The sequence below is a fragment of the Plecotus auritus genome (genome assembly GCF_963455305.1).
Source record: "Plecotus auritus genome assembly, chromosome: 9".
In the NCBI taxonomy this organism is placed as follows: Eukaryota; Metazoa; Chordata; class Mammalia; order Chiroptera; family Vespertilionidae; genus Plecotus; species Plecotus auritus.
The window spans coordinates 135,712,503-135,729,026 of record NC_137783.1 but is presented as its reverse complement, the minus strand read 5'-3'; the positions used below and the strand labels follow the sequence as shown (position 1 = coordinate 135,729,026).

At 46.6% G+C, this 16,524-nt stretch overlaps 2 protein-coding genes across 8 annotated transcripts in view; one reads left to right on the top strand and one right to left on the bottom strand.

Annotated features, from left to right (window-relative positions):
- Positions 1-8,202, top strand: part of ZDHHC5 (zDHHC palmitoyltransferase 5) — a 23,911-nt gene extending 15,709 nt beyond the window's left edge. For all 4 annotated transcript variants that reach the window (XM_080688186.1, XM_080688187.1, XM_080688188.1 and 1 more), the window contains 9 exons: positions 1,221-1,378; positions 2,564-2,736; positions 2,889-2,991; positions 3,662-3,753; positions 4,184-4,316; positions 5,027-5,150; positions 5,793-5,905; positions 6,352-7,211; positions 7,706-8,202. In XM_080688186.1, coding sequence (XP_080544312.1) covers positions 1,221-1,378; positions 2,564-2,736; positions 2,889-2,991; positions 3,662-3,753; positions 4,184-4,316; positions 5,027-5,150; positions 5,793-5,905; positions 6,352-7,211; positions 7,706-7,871 — 1,922 coding nt within the window. In that variant the 3' untranslated portion in view covers positions 7,872-8,202. The remainder of the gene's footprint in view (positions 1-1,220; positions 1,379-2,563; positions 2,737-2,888; positions 2,992-3,661; positions 3,754-4,183; positions 4,317-5,026; positions 5,151-5,792; positions 5,906-6,351; positions 7,212-7,705) is intronic.
- MED19 (mediator complex subunit 19) lies at positions 6,131-16,524 on the bottom strand. 4 transcript variants are annotated; one of them, XM_080688328.1, is made up of 6 exons: positions 16,146-16,524; positions 11,476-11,732; positions 11,216-11,312; positions 10,854-10,948; positions 9,865-9,919; positions 7,311-7,380 (listed from the first exon to the last, which is right to left on the bottom strand). In XM_080688328.1, the coding sequence occupies exons 1-5, from the start codon at positions 16,450-16,452 to the stop codon at positions 9,896-9,898; spliced, it is 780 nt and encodes a 259-aa protein (XP_080544454.1). In that variant the 5' UTR covers positions 16,453-16,524; the 3' UTR covers positions 7,311-7,380; positions 9,865-9,895. The 4 variants fall into 4 exon arrangements, with proteins under 4 accessions (XP_080544452.1, XP_080544454.1, XP_080544453.1 ...); XM_080688326.1 differs by lacking the exon at positions 9,865-9,919 and having other exon boundaries at positions 6,131-7,380; XM_080688327.1 differs by lacking the exons at positions 7,311-7,380; positions 9,865-9,919 and adding an exon at positions 10,055-10,659.

Here is a 16,524-nt window from a genome sequence, read left to right as displayed (position 1 = left end):
CAGACGCTCTGACCAAGTAGGTTAGCTTGCTGCTGGGGTCTGGCCAATTGGGACTGATCAAGATGGGCCAGACAGGCCCTGGAGCCCTCCCACGGTCCCTCCCGGGCTGGCCAACCTCCTGCCCTGGCCCCGATCATGCACCAGTGGGGTCCCTCGGTCTGGCCTGCGCCCTCTCGCAATCCAGGCTGAGGAAACACCCCTCCCAAGTGCATGAATTTTGTGCACCGGGCCTCTAGTTAAGTTATAAGAGTAATCAAATAACTATATAGTACTTTAAAAAAAATAAAGAACTCACTTCTGATAGATGATGGTGTGGAAGTATCAGAGATTTCAAAATAAATAGCATTAAAATTTTTTTAAATATAAACATTTTTTAAAAAGGTATATGTTATTGATTTCTTACAGAGAGGAAAGGGAGAGGATAGATAGTTAGAAACATCGATGAGAGAGAAACATCAATCAGCTGCCTCCTGCACACCTCCCACTGGGGATGTGCCTGCAACTCAGGTACGTGCCTGCAACCCAGGTACATGCCCTTGACTAGAATCGAACCCGGGACCCTTGAGTCCGCAGGCCGATGCTCTATCCACTGAGCCAAACCGGTCCGGGCTAAATATAAACATTTTAATAGTGTATGTTCATTATATAGAAAGTATAAACAAGACAAGTATCATCTGTAATTTCACAGCTCAGAGATAGCTAGTTTATATATTATTTGTAGTATGTAAACTGGGAATATTAGTGTACCCATATCACAGCCACCTGAGTCATATTCTCTTTTTTCTCTCGCTTTTTAAAAAATATATATTTTTATTGATTTCAGAGAGAAAGGGAGAGGGAGAGATAGAAACATCCATGATGAGAGAGAATCATTGATTGGCTGCCTTCTGCACACCCCACACTGGGGAATGAGCCCGCAACCTGGGCATGTGCCCTGACCTGGAATTGAACCATGACTTTCTGGTTCTGAGCCATGCCAGCTGGGTGAGTCATCTTCTCTTGAACCTCATTTCCCAGTGCAGAATAAATTGCTTCTTCAACTGTGTTCCAATAATGTTGTATGAAGAGCTGGTCTCACAGTATTAGTTCCTAGTTCCTAGACTCTCCCCCATTAGTCTGAATTCCTTGAAGGCAGAGGCCATATTTTAAATATCACTGCATCCCTAGTGCTTGGTACAGTTCTGGCACAGCTGTTTTTTCATTGACTTTCCTCTCTGCAGCTGAGGAGGATGAAGACAAGGAAGATGACTTCCGAGCTCCCCTTTACAAAACAGTGGAAATCAAGGGCATCCAAGTGCGCATGAAATGGTGTGCCACCTGCCGATTCTACCGTCCTCCTCGATGTTCCCACTGCAGTGTCTGTGACAATTGTGTGGAGGTAAGAACCTTGAGTGGGGTATCACTTGATGCTTAACCCAAGTGGTCTTCTTCCGACTCATAGAGTAAGGATCGAATTCTGTGCATGAAATATAGTCCTGGCTAACTATGTGGGCAGTGTGTACATGAGAGGTAGAGCACAAATATTCTGTTACAGGAGGGATCCCAAGTGCCATAGGCTTTCCCAGCACCAGGATTCATGGCTCTAGCCTTCCTTCCCTTGGCTCATCTTTCTGGTTATGTGTCCTGGCTTTGTGTTATCTCTTGCGTCTACAACATCATATTGTTGCATTCAATTTTTAGTTATATTTTTCTTCCTGTGTCCTTTTTATTTTTCTTAAGGTTTTGTGTTTTTTGGGGGGTTTGTAGAGAGAGAGGAAAGGAGAGGGAGAAAGAGACAGAACCATCCATGTGAGAGTGGAACACAGGTCAGCTGCCTCCTGCATGCCCCTTCCCAGGGATGGAGCCCACAACCTGGGCATGTGCCCTGACTGGGAATTGAACTGGCAACCTTTCCATGCCCAGGATGGTACACAACCGAGTCACACTGGCCAGGGCCCTTACTTTTATTTTTGACTTCCCGCCCCCCCCAGTCAGTTTTTTGGGTTTTTTTAAAATATTTTATTGCTTTTTTACAGAGAGGAAGGGAGAGGGATAGAGAGTTAGAAACATCGATGAGAGAGAAACATCGATCAGCTGCCTCCTGCACACCTCCTACTGGGGATGTGCCCACAACCAAGGTACATGCCCTTGACCGGAATCGAACCTGGCACCTTTCAATCCGCAAGCCGACGCTCTATCCACTGAGCTCCCCCAATCAGTTTTTACTTAGCTGTAAGCATTTGCCTGTCAGATTTTCCTTCCAAGCCTATTTTTTCAAGAATCTTGATGTTTTTGCAAAGCCTCTGATGTTCTTCTATTTCAGAGTTCCTTGGTCACATAGGATAAACTTTTGAGAGGCAACTTTGGTCTTTGATCATCAACCTTTGGAAAGTCTTCCTTAGAGACTGGTAGAGCAAGATAAACTGCTTGATCCTGTTTCCTGTTTTAATTGTGCAACTAAATAATTAACATGACCATAGATAAAAACAACAGTTAAGTTCTGCCATTTGTTTGTCTTCTTGACTGAAAAGTGATCTAGTGCTTTGGTCCAAGGATGCCTCTCATTCTCTCTTTTTGCCCCTAGGAATTTGATCATCACTGCCCCTGGGTGAACAACTGTATTGGTCGCCGGAACTACCGTTATTTCTTCCTCTTCCTCCTTTCCCTGACAGCGCACATTATGGGTGTGTTTGGCTTTGGCCTCCTTTTTGTCCTCTACCACGTGGAGGAACTCTCAGGGGTCCGCACGGCTGTCACGTATCCTTCAAGGCTTGGGTTGTGGGAATGGGAGGGGGAAGAGTGAGGAATGTTTAATCCTGTGGTAGTAAGGCTCAAGGGAAGATGGCTACGGTACAGGCCGGAGAAGATGAGATCATGTTGCTCTGCTCTCCTTGACTGTTTGGCTTCAGGATGGCAGTGATGTGTGTGGCTGGCTTATTCTTCATCCCTGTAGCTGGCCTCACGGGATTTCATGTGGTGCTGGTGGCTAGGGGACGCACAACCAATGAACAGGTACAGGAAGAAGTGATGGGAGACCTCTGCAGAGCAGGGCTTGAGATTAGTGTTTAGTCCTGAGATTAGTGTTTAGCCTGTGCTTCCACACATGGATACCTAAATAATATATTTTTTGCCCCACCACCTAAATATGTTTTACGAGGCGGTGTCCAATTTCCTCATGCAAGCATGAGAATAGAGGCCATCTCTAGTTAACATTTTCAGAATGCCCACTTATACTAGACACTTTGGGCTCCAAGCTTAGAGAAGCTTAATAAAAGACCTGCGCCAGCCCTCAAGAAGCTTGTAGTGCTGCTTAGAGCCAGTTATTTTTGTGCATAATTAACCTTGCTTGCTTGCTGTTTTGTATATTATCTTAGTTTTCAATATCCAGAGAGGTATTTATCCCCATTTTACATGAGGAAACTGATGTTGAGGGTGAGATAGCTATGGTGAGAAAGACCTAGGATTTGAACTGAGGACACTGACTCTAGAGTTGCCATTCTTAGCTATCACAGGTAGAAGTTGGTTGATGGCAGGATTGTGTTTAACTCATTTTTTTTTTTTTTTTTTTTTGTATCTCCCAGATAGTGGGTATACGATAATTTGTCATTGGTTCGTGTTTTTGGTCTTGGGAAATCAGGGACCCATTGTCTGACTGCTCCGGCCCTTTTTTTCCTCCCTCTAGGTTACGGGTAAATTCCGTGGAGGTGTGAACCCCTTCACCAATGGCTGCTGTAACAATGTCAGCCGTGTACTCTGCAGTTCCCCAGCACCCAGGTACATCTATATCTATCCCTTTGGTCTGCTGTTCACCCTTCATTATAACTTTTGTCTTCTTTGGGCTGCTTCTGGTGCCAGGTCTGCTGGGAGACTGCCGTTAGGAAGGGTTCTCTTAGAATGGGAAGTACCTGCTTGGGAAAGACATGCCATCCTTTAGTGGACACTATGAGTTCAGTTGATACTCATCAGGTATTATGGTTACTTTCCTCTGAGAGTTGAGATTTACTACAGAGTGTCCTGAGCTAGCTATCTGCCCAAAGGCCTAGTCTTATTGCAGTCATGGAATCAAAGAAATCTGTTCAATGTTGATCTTTTCACTGGCCTGGTTGGACTGTTTATTGTGTATAAATGCTTTACACAAGGTAGGCAATCAGTAGATAATTTGAATGAATGAATGAATGAAAGCCTTTTTACTCTTAACACTCAGGTATTTGGGGAGACCAAAGAAAGAGAAGACCATTGTAATCAGACCTCCCTTCCTTCGACCAGAAGTGTCAGATGGGCAGATAACTGTGAAGATTATGGACAATGGCATCCAGGGAGAGCTGAGGAGAACTAAGGTGAGGAATTTAGGGGAGCAAAACTAGGTACTTGGAGGCTCTCACTCTGGGAAAGAAATGGAAACATACTTTCAGTTTACATCTCTCATAGTATTTATCACTTTCTGTCTTGTGTTAAAATTACTTAAAAAATGTATCTTTTTTTTCCATTAGATTGTGATTTACTGACATTATAAATTGAGTCCATTCATTTCCATGTCTTCATAGGACTTAACATAGCAGCTTGCAGTTGGTTGGAACTCAAGTAGTAGTTATGATTAAAATGAACAAAGCCCTGGCCAGTGTGCTCAATGGTTAGAGTGCCAGCCTGCACTCCAATGGTCATGGGTTCAATGCCCGGTCAAGGGCACACACTTGTGTTGCAGGTTCGATCCCACATGGGGGAGGCAACCAATTGATGTGTCTCGCTCACAATGATGTTTCTCTCTCTCCTGCCCTTCTACTCTCTCTAACAATCAATGGAAAAATAACCTCAAATGAGGATTAACAAAAAAACAACAACCAACTCACAAATGAATGGCAGGATGAAACCCTTGTTGAAAACTTTTTTTAAATCCAGTACCATTCTCAAACTGACTCTTGTCCCTTGTCTTCCAGTCCCAGTTTAGAAATATATAATTGACTCTCCAACACTCCTGTGTTACCAGTTTAATACTTGTGAGTTGCCTAATGCCCAGTTCTCCAAATCTGATTTTCCCTCCTTTATCCAGTCTAAAGGAAGCTTGGAGATTACAGAGAGCCAGTCCGCAGATGCTGAACCTCCACCTCCTCCTAAGCCAGACCTGAGCCGTTATACAGGGCTACGAACACACCTCAACCTGGCTACTAATGAGGGTAAGGGCAGCAGCAGGAGTGAGAAGGTGACTGAATTGTAGAGCACATACAGGCAAGGATTAGGAGATAATGCTTTTGTTGTAGCTGAGAACACCCAATAGGTGGCACTTGAGCCACTACTTTGAACAGCTGGGAGAAAGGGGATACCACTTAGCTAATGGCAGTGAATTAGAAATTAGATGTTTGTGGGGGAACTGCCAGCTTTAGACAGAGAGCATCCTAGACCTGTTTGGTATATTCACTCTGAGATCTGAGCTAATTAGTCTTGATTTCAACAAAATCATGTTCCCTCGGCTGAGTATACCTAATCCTACCTTGTTCTCTCCTGTACCTTAAGGAACTCTAGCCAGGTTAAGAGAATAGCTTATAGCCGAAACCGGTTTGGCTCAGTGGATAGAGCGTCGGCCTGCGGACTGAAAGATCCCGGGTTCGATTCCGGTCAAGGGCATGTACCTTGGTTGCGGGCACATCCCCAGTGGGAGGTGTGCAGGAGGCAGCTGATCGATGCTTCTCTCTCATCGATGTTTCTAGCTCTCTATCCCTCTCTCTTCCTCTCTGTGAAATATCAATAAAATATATTAAAAAAAAAAAAAAAGAGAATAGCTTATAAAGTGGTTCTCCTGGGCCTTATTTTCCCCACAGACAGCAGCCTGTTGAGCAAGGACAGCCCCCCCACACCTACCATGTACAAGTATCGGCCAGGCTACAGTAGCAGCAGCACATCAGCCGCCATGCCTCACTCTTCCAGCGCCAAGGTACTGGGTTCTCCCTAAGCAGTAGGGTTGTAAATATGCCACTTGTTCTGGGAAAAAGATTGGGAGAAGGGAAAGAAGAGCAGAGGGAAGAAAAGCAAAGCAAAGGCATTTTACTAATTGTTGGTGTTAGGGGGATTGAATCTCCTTGATTTTACTTCATTTAAGGGGGGCAAGGAAGCAAAATAGATAAAAGCACTGATTGTCATACTAAGTTCAAAACCCATCACGAGCAAGTTACTTAAGTTTTATTTTTTGCACCTTAAAATGTGGTATTATTTGTACTAACTCATAGATTTGCTTTAGGGATTAAACAAGATAATGCATACAAATGTTCTAAACATTGCTGGCATGTAACAGGCCATTTTTGAGGGACACCTTGGGCTCTGGGACCTGGCATCTATCACATGAGGAGCAGCACTAAGAGCCTACTTTATTTTCTCCCCCAGTTGAGTCGTGGTGACAGCTTGAAGGAGCCAACCTCAATTGCAGAGAGCAGCCGCCATCCCAGCTACCGGTCAGAACCCAGTCTGGAGCCAGAGAGCTTCCGCTCTCCCACTTTTGGCAAAAGCTTTCACTTCGATCCACTGTCCAGTGGTTCACGCTCCTCCAGCCTCAAGTCGGCCCAGGGCACAGGCTTTGAGCTGGGCCAGTTGCAGTCCATCCGTTCAGAGGGCACAACCTCCACCTCCTATAAGAGCCTGGTCAACCAGACACGCAATGGAAGCTTATCTTATGACAGCCTGCTCACTCCTTCCGACAGCCCTGATTTCGAGTCAGTGCAGGCAGGGCCTGAGCCAGACACACCTTTAGGCTACACCTCTCCCTTCCTGTCAGCCCGGCTGGCTCAGCAGCGGGAAGCTGAGAGGCACCCACATTTGGTGCCAACTGGCCCAGCACACCGAGAGCCCTCACCAGTCCGGTACGACAATCTGTCGCGCCATATTGTGGCCTCCCTCCAGGAACGAGAGAAGCTGCTACGCCAGTCACCCCCACTCCCAGGTCGAGAGGAAGAACCAGGCTTGGGGGACTCAGGCATTCAGTCGACACCAGGCTCAGGCCATGCCCCTCGTACTAGTTCCTCCTCAGATGATTCGAAGAGGTCACCCTTGGGCAAGACTCCATTGGGACGCCCAGCTGTGCCCCGATTTGGCAAGCCAGATGGACTAAGGGGCCGGGGACTAGGCTCCCCTGAATCAGGCCCAACTGCTCCATACCTGGGCCGATCCATGTCTTACAGCAGCCAAAAAGCTCCACCTGGTGTCTCTGAGACTGAAGAAGTGGCCTTGCAGCCGTTACTGACACCCAAGTAAGTATTAGTTCATCCTGGCCTTCAGCGAACTTATAATTAGCATTCTGCCCTGCAGAAGGTATCAGGACTGCCCTTGTATGTTCTAGTGCAAACGGACCCAGGGTTGTCCTGCTTGTGGATAGCTCTTCATTTTCATTCTCACTCCAGCTGCCTTCATGGGCCATTCCTGTTAAGAGACTGAAGTTTAATACTTTTTCTTAATCCTGTCCTAAAAATTAATTTGAGTGTAAATATACAAGATAGCTGCTATTGGAGAGAATAAATAGGAGATAGGGAATCAGGCTTGTTTCAAGTAGTGCAATAAAACAAAAGGGAATGTTTAAAATATATATTTACTAAGTACAAATCATTTAATTAAGTTATTCATCATACTAAAAAAAGTATGTATGGAGAAAAGTACATCATTTTTTTTTTTCCTGAACTTTTAAAACTGTCTCCCTTTTCTGTGTTTTGTGTCCCAGTTCCTGACACCTCTCTTCTTTTCTTCCCAGAGATGAAGTACAGCTCAAGACCGCCTACAGCAAGTCCAATGGGCAGCCCAAGAGTATAGGCTCAGCTTCCCCTGGCCCAGGCCAGCCACCTCTCAGTAGCCCCACAAGAGGAGGAGTCAAGAAGGTGTCAGGAGTAGGTGGCACCACCTATGAGATTTCGGTGTGAGCCTTCGGCACCTCCCCTCCCCCACACCTCTGCGCCTGCACCAAAGGGCCCCCCAGGTGGCCACCTTCCTTTCCTCAAGGGGCTCTCCTCCCCTGCATGGACATTTTTCTAAACCACCGATTCCAAGAGGATGAGGAGCGTTTTATAAAATGCAATGGGGTTGGGGAGTCGGAGAGTTGGGGCCCTGAGACTGGGGTAGCAACCCCCTTTACCTATTAAGACCTTCCCTTCCTTAGCCCCTGGACCAGACTCAGTGGACATTTGTGCAATTGCTCGCCCTGGAGAGAACCAGATCATTTTTAAACCAGAAATAATTTTTTTTATTATTGTTACGGATTCTATTTTTTTCCTCTTCTGCGTTACCAGGTGTGTGTGTGTACATATATATATATACATATATATATTATAAATATCAAAGAAATTATATATCTATCCTGGGATGGGAAAATGAGGGAGGGATATGTTTGAGGGGGATCTTACTCTTCCCATTCCTGGGACCAGCAGGAAAAGAGGAAAGATGTGGATAGAAGTCTTCCTTTGCCCCAGGGTTCTCTCTTTTGTCCATCACCAATTAAGAAAATAGCACCCCCTGTTGTTGGTGCTTAGTGATCAGGAAAGGAACTGGAGAGGCGAGTCTGAAGTCTTGGTCAGAGGAGAGAGTGAAGTTTTCAGGGCTCATTGGCACTTAGTTTCCCCAGGAAAGTGGTCACACCCCCATGATTTTTTTTGGTGGAGGGGAGATCAGGAAAAGAACTTGGCCAAGCTCCAGAAACAACTGGATAATCCCCTTTTGGGGATGGAAGGATTAGGGTGGGCTTCTTCAACAAGCCCCCCAAAGCCTTCCCTCATTTCACACAGTTAACATTTTAAAATCCAAGGCCAGGAGAGAAGAATCCAAACAGCAATATTTTTCATCACATGCCAAAAACTGGGGATAGAGAGGAGCCTAAGCCCCTCCGATTATCCCTTGAGAGGTACCCCTCAGCCCACCTCAGTATGGTGCTGGGTAAAGGAGATACCTGGGTTCTAACCTCTAAACAGGGAGACCCCAGCCTCTAGATAGAGGCCATTTTATTTTTTATTCTGATTAGCCATTTTAAACCAAGGAATAAAAAGAAATCCTGATCTAACCAGCTCCCCCCTGACTTGTGTTATTTTGTCTGGTTAAGGCAGGGTGAATGATCTCTGGTGGGGAGTCACAAGGAAAGCCTCATAAGTTTTCTGGTCCTGACCCATCTTTAGACAGGACTATAGTGAAAATAACTACTTTAAGACAACAGGTCCTGGTGTTGTTGTTTTTTCCCAGTGATTTAATCCAAAAAATTCCTGGGGAAAAAAATCATTTGCAACTACTAAAATCTGTCATTTCAAAGCTTAGAGAACTCTTGACTTGTGCCACACTTGTTCCTCAATACAGAATTGTCTGAAAAGTAAAGTTCATTTTGGTTGTAGCCAAAGGGAAGACTGAATGATCAAAGTATGAAAGCCCTCTTAATGGCCAACTGTACAGATGGGTGGCAGTTCAATTTGGTATCTATTTTTGTCTCTGTTTGCAAAAGCAAAAAGCTGTGCCCTAATTTTAATAGGCACCCTTGGACACTTAATCTCAGAAAACTGGCTAGAACCCTTTATTTTCACTGTTGATAAGTATATGAACTCTTCCTATGAAATCCTACTTTAAAACTGAAGATAAATGAGTGAGTGGTTTTCCCTCTACGATCTAGGGACAGCCTTGGCTCGTAGCAACAGATTTTAACTGTTCTGCCAATTTAACTTCAAGTCTGATTACATTAGGCTGGGTTTTCTCAGATTTTTTTTAGTTATTTGGCCTGCAAAGACCAAAGGGATTTAATTTTACATTTTGTTAGTTTAGGCTGCCTTTTTGTTGCTGTTTTAGAAGCTTATTCACGTCAGCCAAATACTTTGTCTTAACTAAGGAATGAGGCAGTTCCAAAGTTCTTACTACTAGTATAAAGATAAGAGAAGCATTTACCTTTGCTTGCCAGATATTCACTTCAAAAAAATCATGGGCTTGACCAAGAATCAACCTGTTGAAGTACAGTGGTGATTGTAGGTGCTTTTTTGTTTGGCTATTCTATTTCAACACAAAATTGACCTAGAATACAGTCAAGCCCTAACTGAGTCAGCTCTTCAGATGGAGTATGAAGATCATCCAGGTGTTTGGTTGTCAACATTATGGGCAAGGTGTTATTTTATTTGTCTTCTGTGGAAAGGTATTAACAAGCTCTTCCTAACTTTTGGACCATGTTCCCCAATTGCATTTTGGTTGGTTCCCTGCCTACTGATAATATAATACAAGGCCCAAATCCCCCCAGATCTTAGCATGCCTTGGCTTAAACTCTGACTCTCACAGAAAGGCACTTACCTCTTAATAGGCAGCCATACTTCAGCCAGTTTGATAAATGCAATTTTTTTTTTTTTTTTAAGAAAAACCCTAACAAATCAGAAACTGCACAAAAGAGATGAAAAGAAAGCTTCCCTAGGAGAGGAAGAGATGTTCATGAGAAAGCTGGACTGAGCCTTACAAAAGCATGGCCCTTCTCTCTCATAATGTATTCCTCTTATGAGCACAGTAGGACTGCTTCTGATCCAGCCACCGGGATGCTCCTAAGGCAGTGTCCAAGAGCCAGGAAGGCAGCTTTTGACAGCAGGTTCAGTACAGCAGGAAAAGTCATTCTGGTAGAGTCCAGTTGTCCTGTTAGCGGAGGCTGCTGCTGCTGCTGGCCTGAGAACTGCCCATACCTGGGTGGTCTGGACTGTGTCGGTTCTGGGGAAGACAAAGCAGGAGCAAAAGAACAACTAGGAAGTAGCCTTGGCATTGACCAGGAGTGGATGGGAAAACAGTGTAACCTGCCCTGAGTTTTCAATGTTGGGTCCAACCTGAAGCCAAGGACTCGACCTAGTACAGGGGTGAGACATAAGGGAAACTCACTGGGCTACAGCAACAGGCCCCTATTTTACCTTCTTTTTCTTCTTCTCTTTCTTCTTCCTCTTCCGTTCAGGATCCTCTTCTTTTTTCTTTTTCTTTTTCTTGTGATCTGAATCAGATGGTGTTTCTGTTGGAGATATTAAGTGCCTATCAACTGTAGAGCTCAAAATCCCCTCCTGCTAGATTTGTTCAAATGGCCAGAGAGGATATGGAGGCACTGCTAAGGTCCCTGTCCCAAGGTCCTACTTGCCCAGGAAACCCCAGAATATCAATTTCTTCTTTCAGGGGAATTTGGGAGTCCAGGACTCTGTAAGGAACTTTTTTTTTCCCTGAGGATGGGTGAACCAGATTCAGAACATCAGGTTTTCTGGCTTTGAATAGAACTGCTGCTTACCTGGGGGGACAGGATCCTGGGTACGGCTCTGTTTGTGCTTGTGCTTATTCTTCTTCTTGGGAGGCTGAATATGCATCAGACGACATTGCTCGGGCAACTGAAGGAACCAAAGAAAGGTTTGGGTGAGTGGAGGGAGCAAATCCCCTGCTCCCCACTGTTCTGCTCAGTAAGTTAGGAAGGAACAGACTTGGACAGAAAAACTACCTCCATGCCTTTCAGACCTCCCCATCTGCCTCCTTCCTCCCCAAGAGGGGACTCACCGGGCCAGTGTGGAGGCGGAATCCAGCCAGCATGGTCCCTGTGATAGGATTGAAAGAGCCACCAAGAATAGGGGGCTTCTCAATGAGGGAGCGGAGGCTGCTGTTATCATGGGAACCTGGCAGATCAATCATTCCGGGTAGGTCAGGCAGAAAGTTACTCAGCTTCTCTTTCACTTTCTTCCCACAGAATTTATTATAGGCATGTTCCAGATTGTAGTGTGTGATCAGGTTGGTGCTGCCTGTCAGCTCCGTGCTACCTAGAGAACACAGGGAGAATAATAAAATGTTTTTAAGTCAGCCACATAATATTTATACTTACATTTATATAATACTTTATACTTTTCAGTATGTGTTCATTTGAACCGTAAAAAAAAAATTCAATGTATTTAAGATATTACCACATTCCATTGATAAGAGAGCAGCCCTGGCCAAGTAGCTAAATTGGTTGGAGTGTCGTCCCCATATACCAGGGGTGGGCAAACTTCGAGGGCCACAATGGGTTCTTAAACTGGACCGGAGGGTCGGAACAAAAGCATGGATGGAGTGTTTGTGTGAACTAATATAAATTCAAAGTAAAGGAGCGGAGGGGAGAGCAAGAGAACCCTCCGCTCTTTCGGCTCTGCGGGCCGGATAGAACAGCCAAACGGGCCGGATCCGGCCCGTGGGCCGTAGTTTGCCCACGGCTGCCATATACCAAGGTTGTGGGTTCAATCTCTGGTCAGGGCACATAAAGAATCAACCAATGAATACATAAAAAGTGAAACAGCAAATTGGTGTTTCTCCCTCCCCAACTCTCATCCTATCTAATAAAAGAGTAATATGCAAATTGACCATCACTCCAACACACAAGATGGCTGCCCCCATGTGGACATAAGATGGCTGCCAAAAGATGGCCAGCAGGGGAGGGCAGTTGGGAGGGACCAGGTCTGCAAGGGAGGGCAGTTGTGGGCGATCAGGCCAGGAGGAGAGAGCAGTTGTGGGGGACCAGGCCTGCAAGGGAGGGCAGTTGGGGGCAATCAAGCTTGCAGGGGAGGGGCAGTTAGGAGTGACCAGGCCAGCAGAGGAGGGAAGTTGGAGGCAACCGGGCCTGCAGGGAAGGGCAGTTGGAGGGGACCCAGTCGTGCAGGGAAGGGCAATTGGGGGGGGGGGCGGCCTGCAGGGGAGGGCAGTTGCGGGGGGACCAGGCCTGCTGGGGAGGGCAGTTAGGGGCAATCAGGCTGGCAGGGGAGCAGTTAGGCATCAATCAGGCTGGCAGGGGAGTGGTTAGGGGGTGGTCAGGCTGGCAGGCAGGCGAGCAGTTGGGAGCCAGCAGTCCTAGATTGTGAGAGGGATCCCAGATTGGAGAGGGTGCAGGCTGGGCTGAATTTCATGCACCGGGCCTCTAGTCAATAAACTAAAAACACACACTGTTAATGGTAGGAGACACAGTGCCAGAGTACCTCTCCTCATAACTCAGCATTGCCTCTAGCCATTATAGTATTGATTTTATCCCCCCTCTCTGTTGACTCTCCTCCTTCCAGGCGGTTATGCTCAAGACTCAGGTGAGAAGACACTGTGCCTTTTCTGAACTTTAAGAGTCATTCCAACTTTCTGTCAGTTCTATGAACATGACTTAAAATCTCTCTTCCCAGCCATGACTCCTCTCCTGAAAACTACTCTTGCATTTCCAATCTCCTCTTAGTCCAGGGGTTGGGAACCTTTTTTCTGCCAAGGGCCTTTTAGATATTTATAACATCATTTGTGGGCCATACAAAATTATCAACTTAAAAATTAGTCTGCTATATTGCCGAAACCGGTTTGGCTCAGTGGATGGAGCGTCGGACTGAAGGGTTCCAGGTTCGATTCCGGTCAGGGGCATGTGCCTTGGTTGCGGGCACATCCTCAGTGGGGGGTGTGCAGGAGGCAGCTGATCGATGTTTCTCTCTCATCGATGTTTCTGGCTCTCTATCCCTCTCCCTTCCTCTCTGTGAAATATCAATAAAATATATTAAAAAAAAAAATTAGTCTGCTATATTTGATCAAACATTTAGTTAACTCACCCCTCATGCCTTGTCAGAGCTGGACCAAATGATTTCACGGACCTTAAATGGCCCACGGGCCAGATGTTCCTCACCTCTGTGACTTAGTCAATTCTATGTAGGTACTATGGCTTTTTATTTATTGACTAGAGGCCTGGTGCAAGAAATTCGTGCATGGGTAGGGTCCCTAGGCCTGGCCAGTGATCAGGGCTGATCTGTGAGGTGACTGGCAGGGCAATCGGGGGGGGCCCTGCTGGCACCCGCTTGGCTAGGGCCTGCAGGCTAGGGGCAGCTCCTGCATTGAGCATCTGCCCCCTGGTGGTCAGTGCGTGTTATAGCGACCAGTCATTCAGCCATTGGCATATTAGGCTTTTATTATATAGGATTTTAGAGAGAGAAAGAAGGCGGGGATGAGACAGAGAAAGAGATATTTGTTTTTCTGCTTATTTATGTATCCACTAGTGGCCCGGTGCACAAAATTCGTGCACAAAGGGGGGGGTTCCCTCAGCCCAGCCTGCACCCTCTCCAATCGGACATCCCTCTCACAATCTGGGACCGGTGGCTCCTAATCACTCACCTGTCTACCTGCCTGACTGCCCCTAACTGCCTCTGCCTGCCTGCCTGATTGCCCCTAACTGCCCTCCCCTGCCTGCCTGATCATCCCTAACTGCCCTCCCCAGCTGGCCTAATCTCGTCCCCAACTGCCCTCCCCTGCTAGCCTGGTTGCCCCCAACTGCCCTCCCCTGCCGGCCTGATCTTGCCCCCGACGGTCCTCCCCTGCCTACCTGATCTCGCCCCCAACTACCCTCCCCTGCCGGCTTGATCTTGCCCCCAATGGCCCTTCCTTGCCGGCCTGATCTTGCCTCCAACTGCCCTCCCCTGCCGGCCTGATCGCCCCTAACTGCCTATGCCTGCCTGATTACCCCCAACTTCCCTCCCCTGCTGGCCTGATCTCACCCCCCAACTGCCCTCCCCTGCCAGCCAATTTGGTTTTGATTGGTTGGTTTCTATGCCAGTCAGTGTCACAAGTTCTGCCTCCTAGGTTCCTCACAGTTCACCCAGATTTGGTTCTGGTTGGTTTCTATGCCAGTCAGCATCAAAAGCTCCGTCTCCTAGGCAGCCATTGGCTCCTCACAGTTCACCCAGATTTGGTTCTGATTGGTCGGTTTCTATGCCAGTCAGCATCTCTGGGCCTATCTCCAGGCCTGATCAGAGAGGCGGGGCTGATCAGCAGCCCCTGCGGAGGCCTGGAGAGAAACAGAGGTGCGGCTGCTAGCAAAGCCCAAAGAGAAAGAGAGAGGCAGTGGCTGATCAACAGCTGCCACAGAGGCTGCGGATCAGACCCTGCCTCTCTCCTCGGGCCTTTCTCGGGGCCTGATCAGCAGCCCCCTCGGCAGTCAGCGCTGGGTCGCCACGGCAACCCAGCACTGACTGCAGACTGACTTCCGGTGTTCAGTGGAGCCTTCGTTCGGCTGTTGCAGACGTTTTTATATATTAGGTTTGGTTGATTTTTGTATGTGCCCTGACCAAGGATTGAACCTTGGCATATGAGGATAATATTCTAACCAATTGAGCTACCCAGCCACAATACATGGTACCTCCCATTCTCTAGGTATTTTTAGAAGCAGTACTCATCAGTTTAAAAAAAAAAAAATCTTCAATGATTTCCTATAACCCTCAGGAAAGAGCTCAAAATTCCTTTGGCACTCATGGTTAAACATTGTATTTTAACTTAGCTTTAGGACCTAGTCAACTATTAGTCCCCTATGCAAAATTTCTGGTCCATCCAAATGGGTCTCCATCATGTCCTGAAAAAAACAAAAAACACCCCTCATTGTGTTTCCTTTTAGGAAAACTGACCTAATTATAGGAAAAGTCTGCCTAATATTCTTCAATAATATAAATTCATCAAGGTCTAGCTCAAGTGACAACTTTATTCTTGCTCTTATTTTGGATAATATTTTCAAAACCACCACATAGTTATGTGAGGCATGACCACCAAATAATGAGATTGGCCTTGACAAGAAATATGGTCACTATCCTTAAACTACATACTTTGCATCCCTAAGTAAAACAAGCTTCTTAAAAACAAGGACCAGACTTATTAATCTTGTTCCTCTTCTCACCATATGTCCTCCCCTCTACTTCCTACACACTCAACATTTGCCCAAAACATATATTCAATATCTGTCAACTGATAGGTAAAATCAGAATAAGGTTAGTGGAAGACATCAACCAATAACTAACCAAAGGAAAGTTCTATGCTTCAACCTCTCTATGCTTCAGTTTTTTCAACTATGAAATGCAGATAACAATGCCTACCTCAGGGGGCTGTCCTATATATTGTTACATATATAATTACGTCGTGAACTTCAAATTACTGTACCAATATCCATTATTATTTCCCTCAACTCTTGATGTAGCTGAACTTGGGATGAACTAAAAGGCATTTTGGAGCCTTAACATGTCCAAAATGACTCTTGATTTCCATCTCCTCAAACTTGTTACACAGAGGCCTTTCAACTTAGAGCTCCTGGGTTCCGGCACGAGTTGCCTAGGTTACCTTGTACCTCCGCTAGCCGGCTAAGAATCACGCCCATCACCCCCTCGTTATGATCTGATTGGCTGATTTTGGCCAGGCCTAGCACTCACCTGGCAGTTCCCGCATTAGGTAGAAGGGACCGCAACCAGCTACTGACTTGTCAGCACCAGGAGGGGCCGTGGCCGCGGTGGGGGGCGGAGCCGTACCGGGCCCCCCGCCTGGAGGAGGAGGAGGCGGGGGTGGAGGTTTTCCTGGTCCGAAGCCGAGTGCGGTTGGGGGCGGAGGTGGGTCAGCCTGAGCTCCGAACAGCGCCGTGAAATTCTCCATCTTTCCTTCTGCCCCAGCGCTATCCTGGTGTCTGGCGCTAGTGGTTTTCATTGGACAATCCTTCCCAGGCGTACCGCCCTCTTCCTCCATGAGCCACTTATCATTGGATATCTCGGGACCTGCCTACCTTGTTCCGGCAACTACTTCCGTCGCTTTATGAGT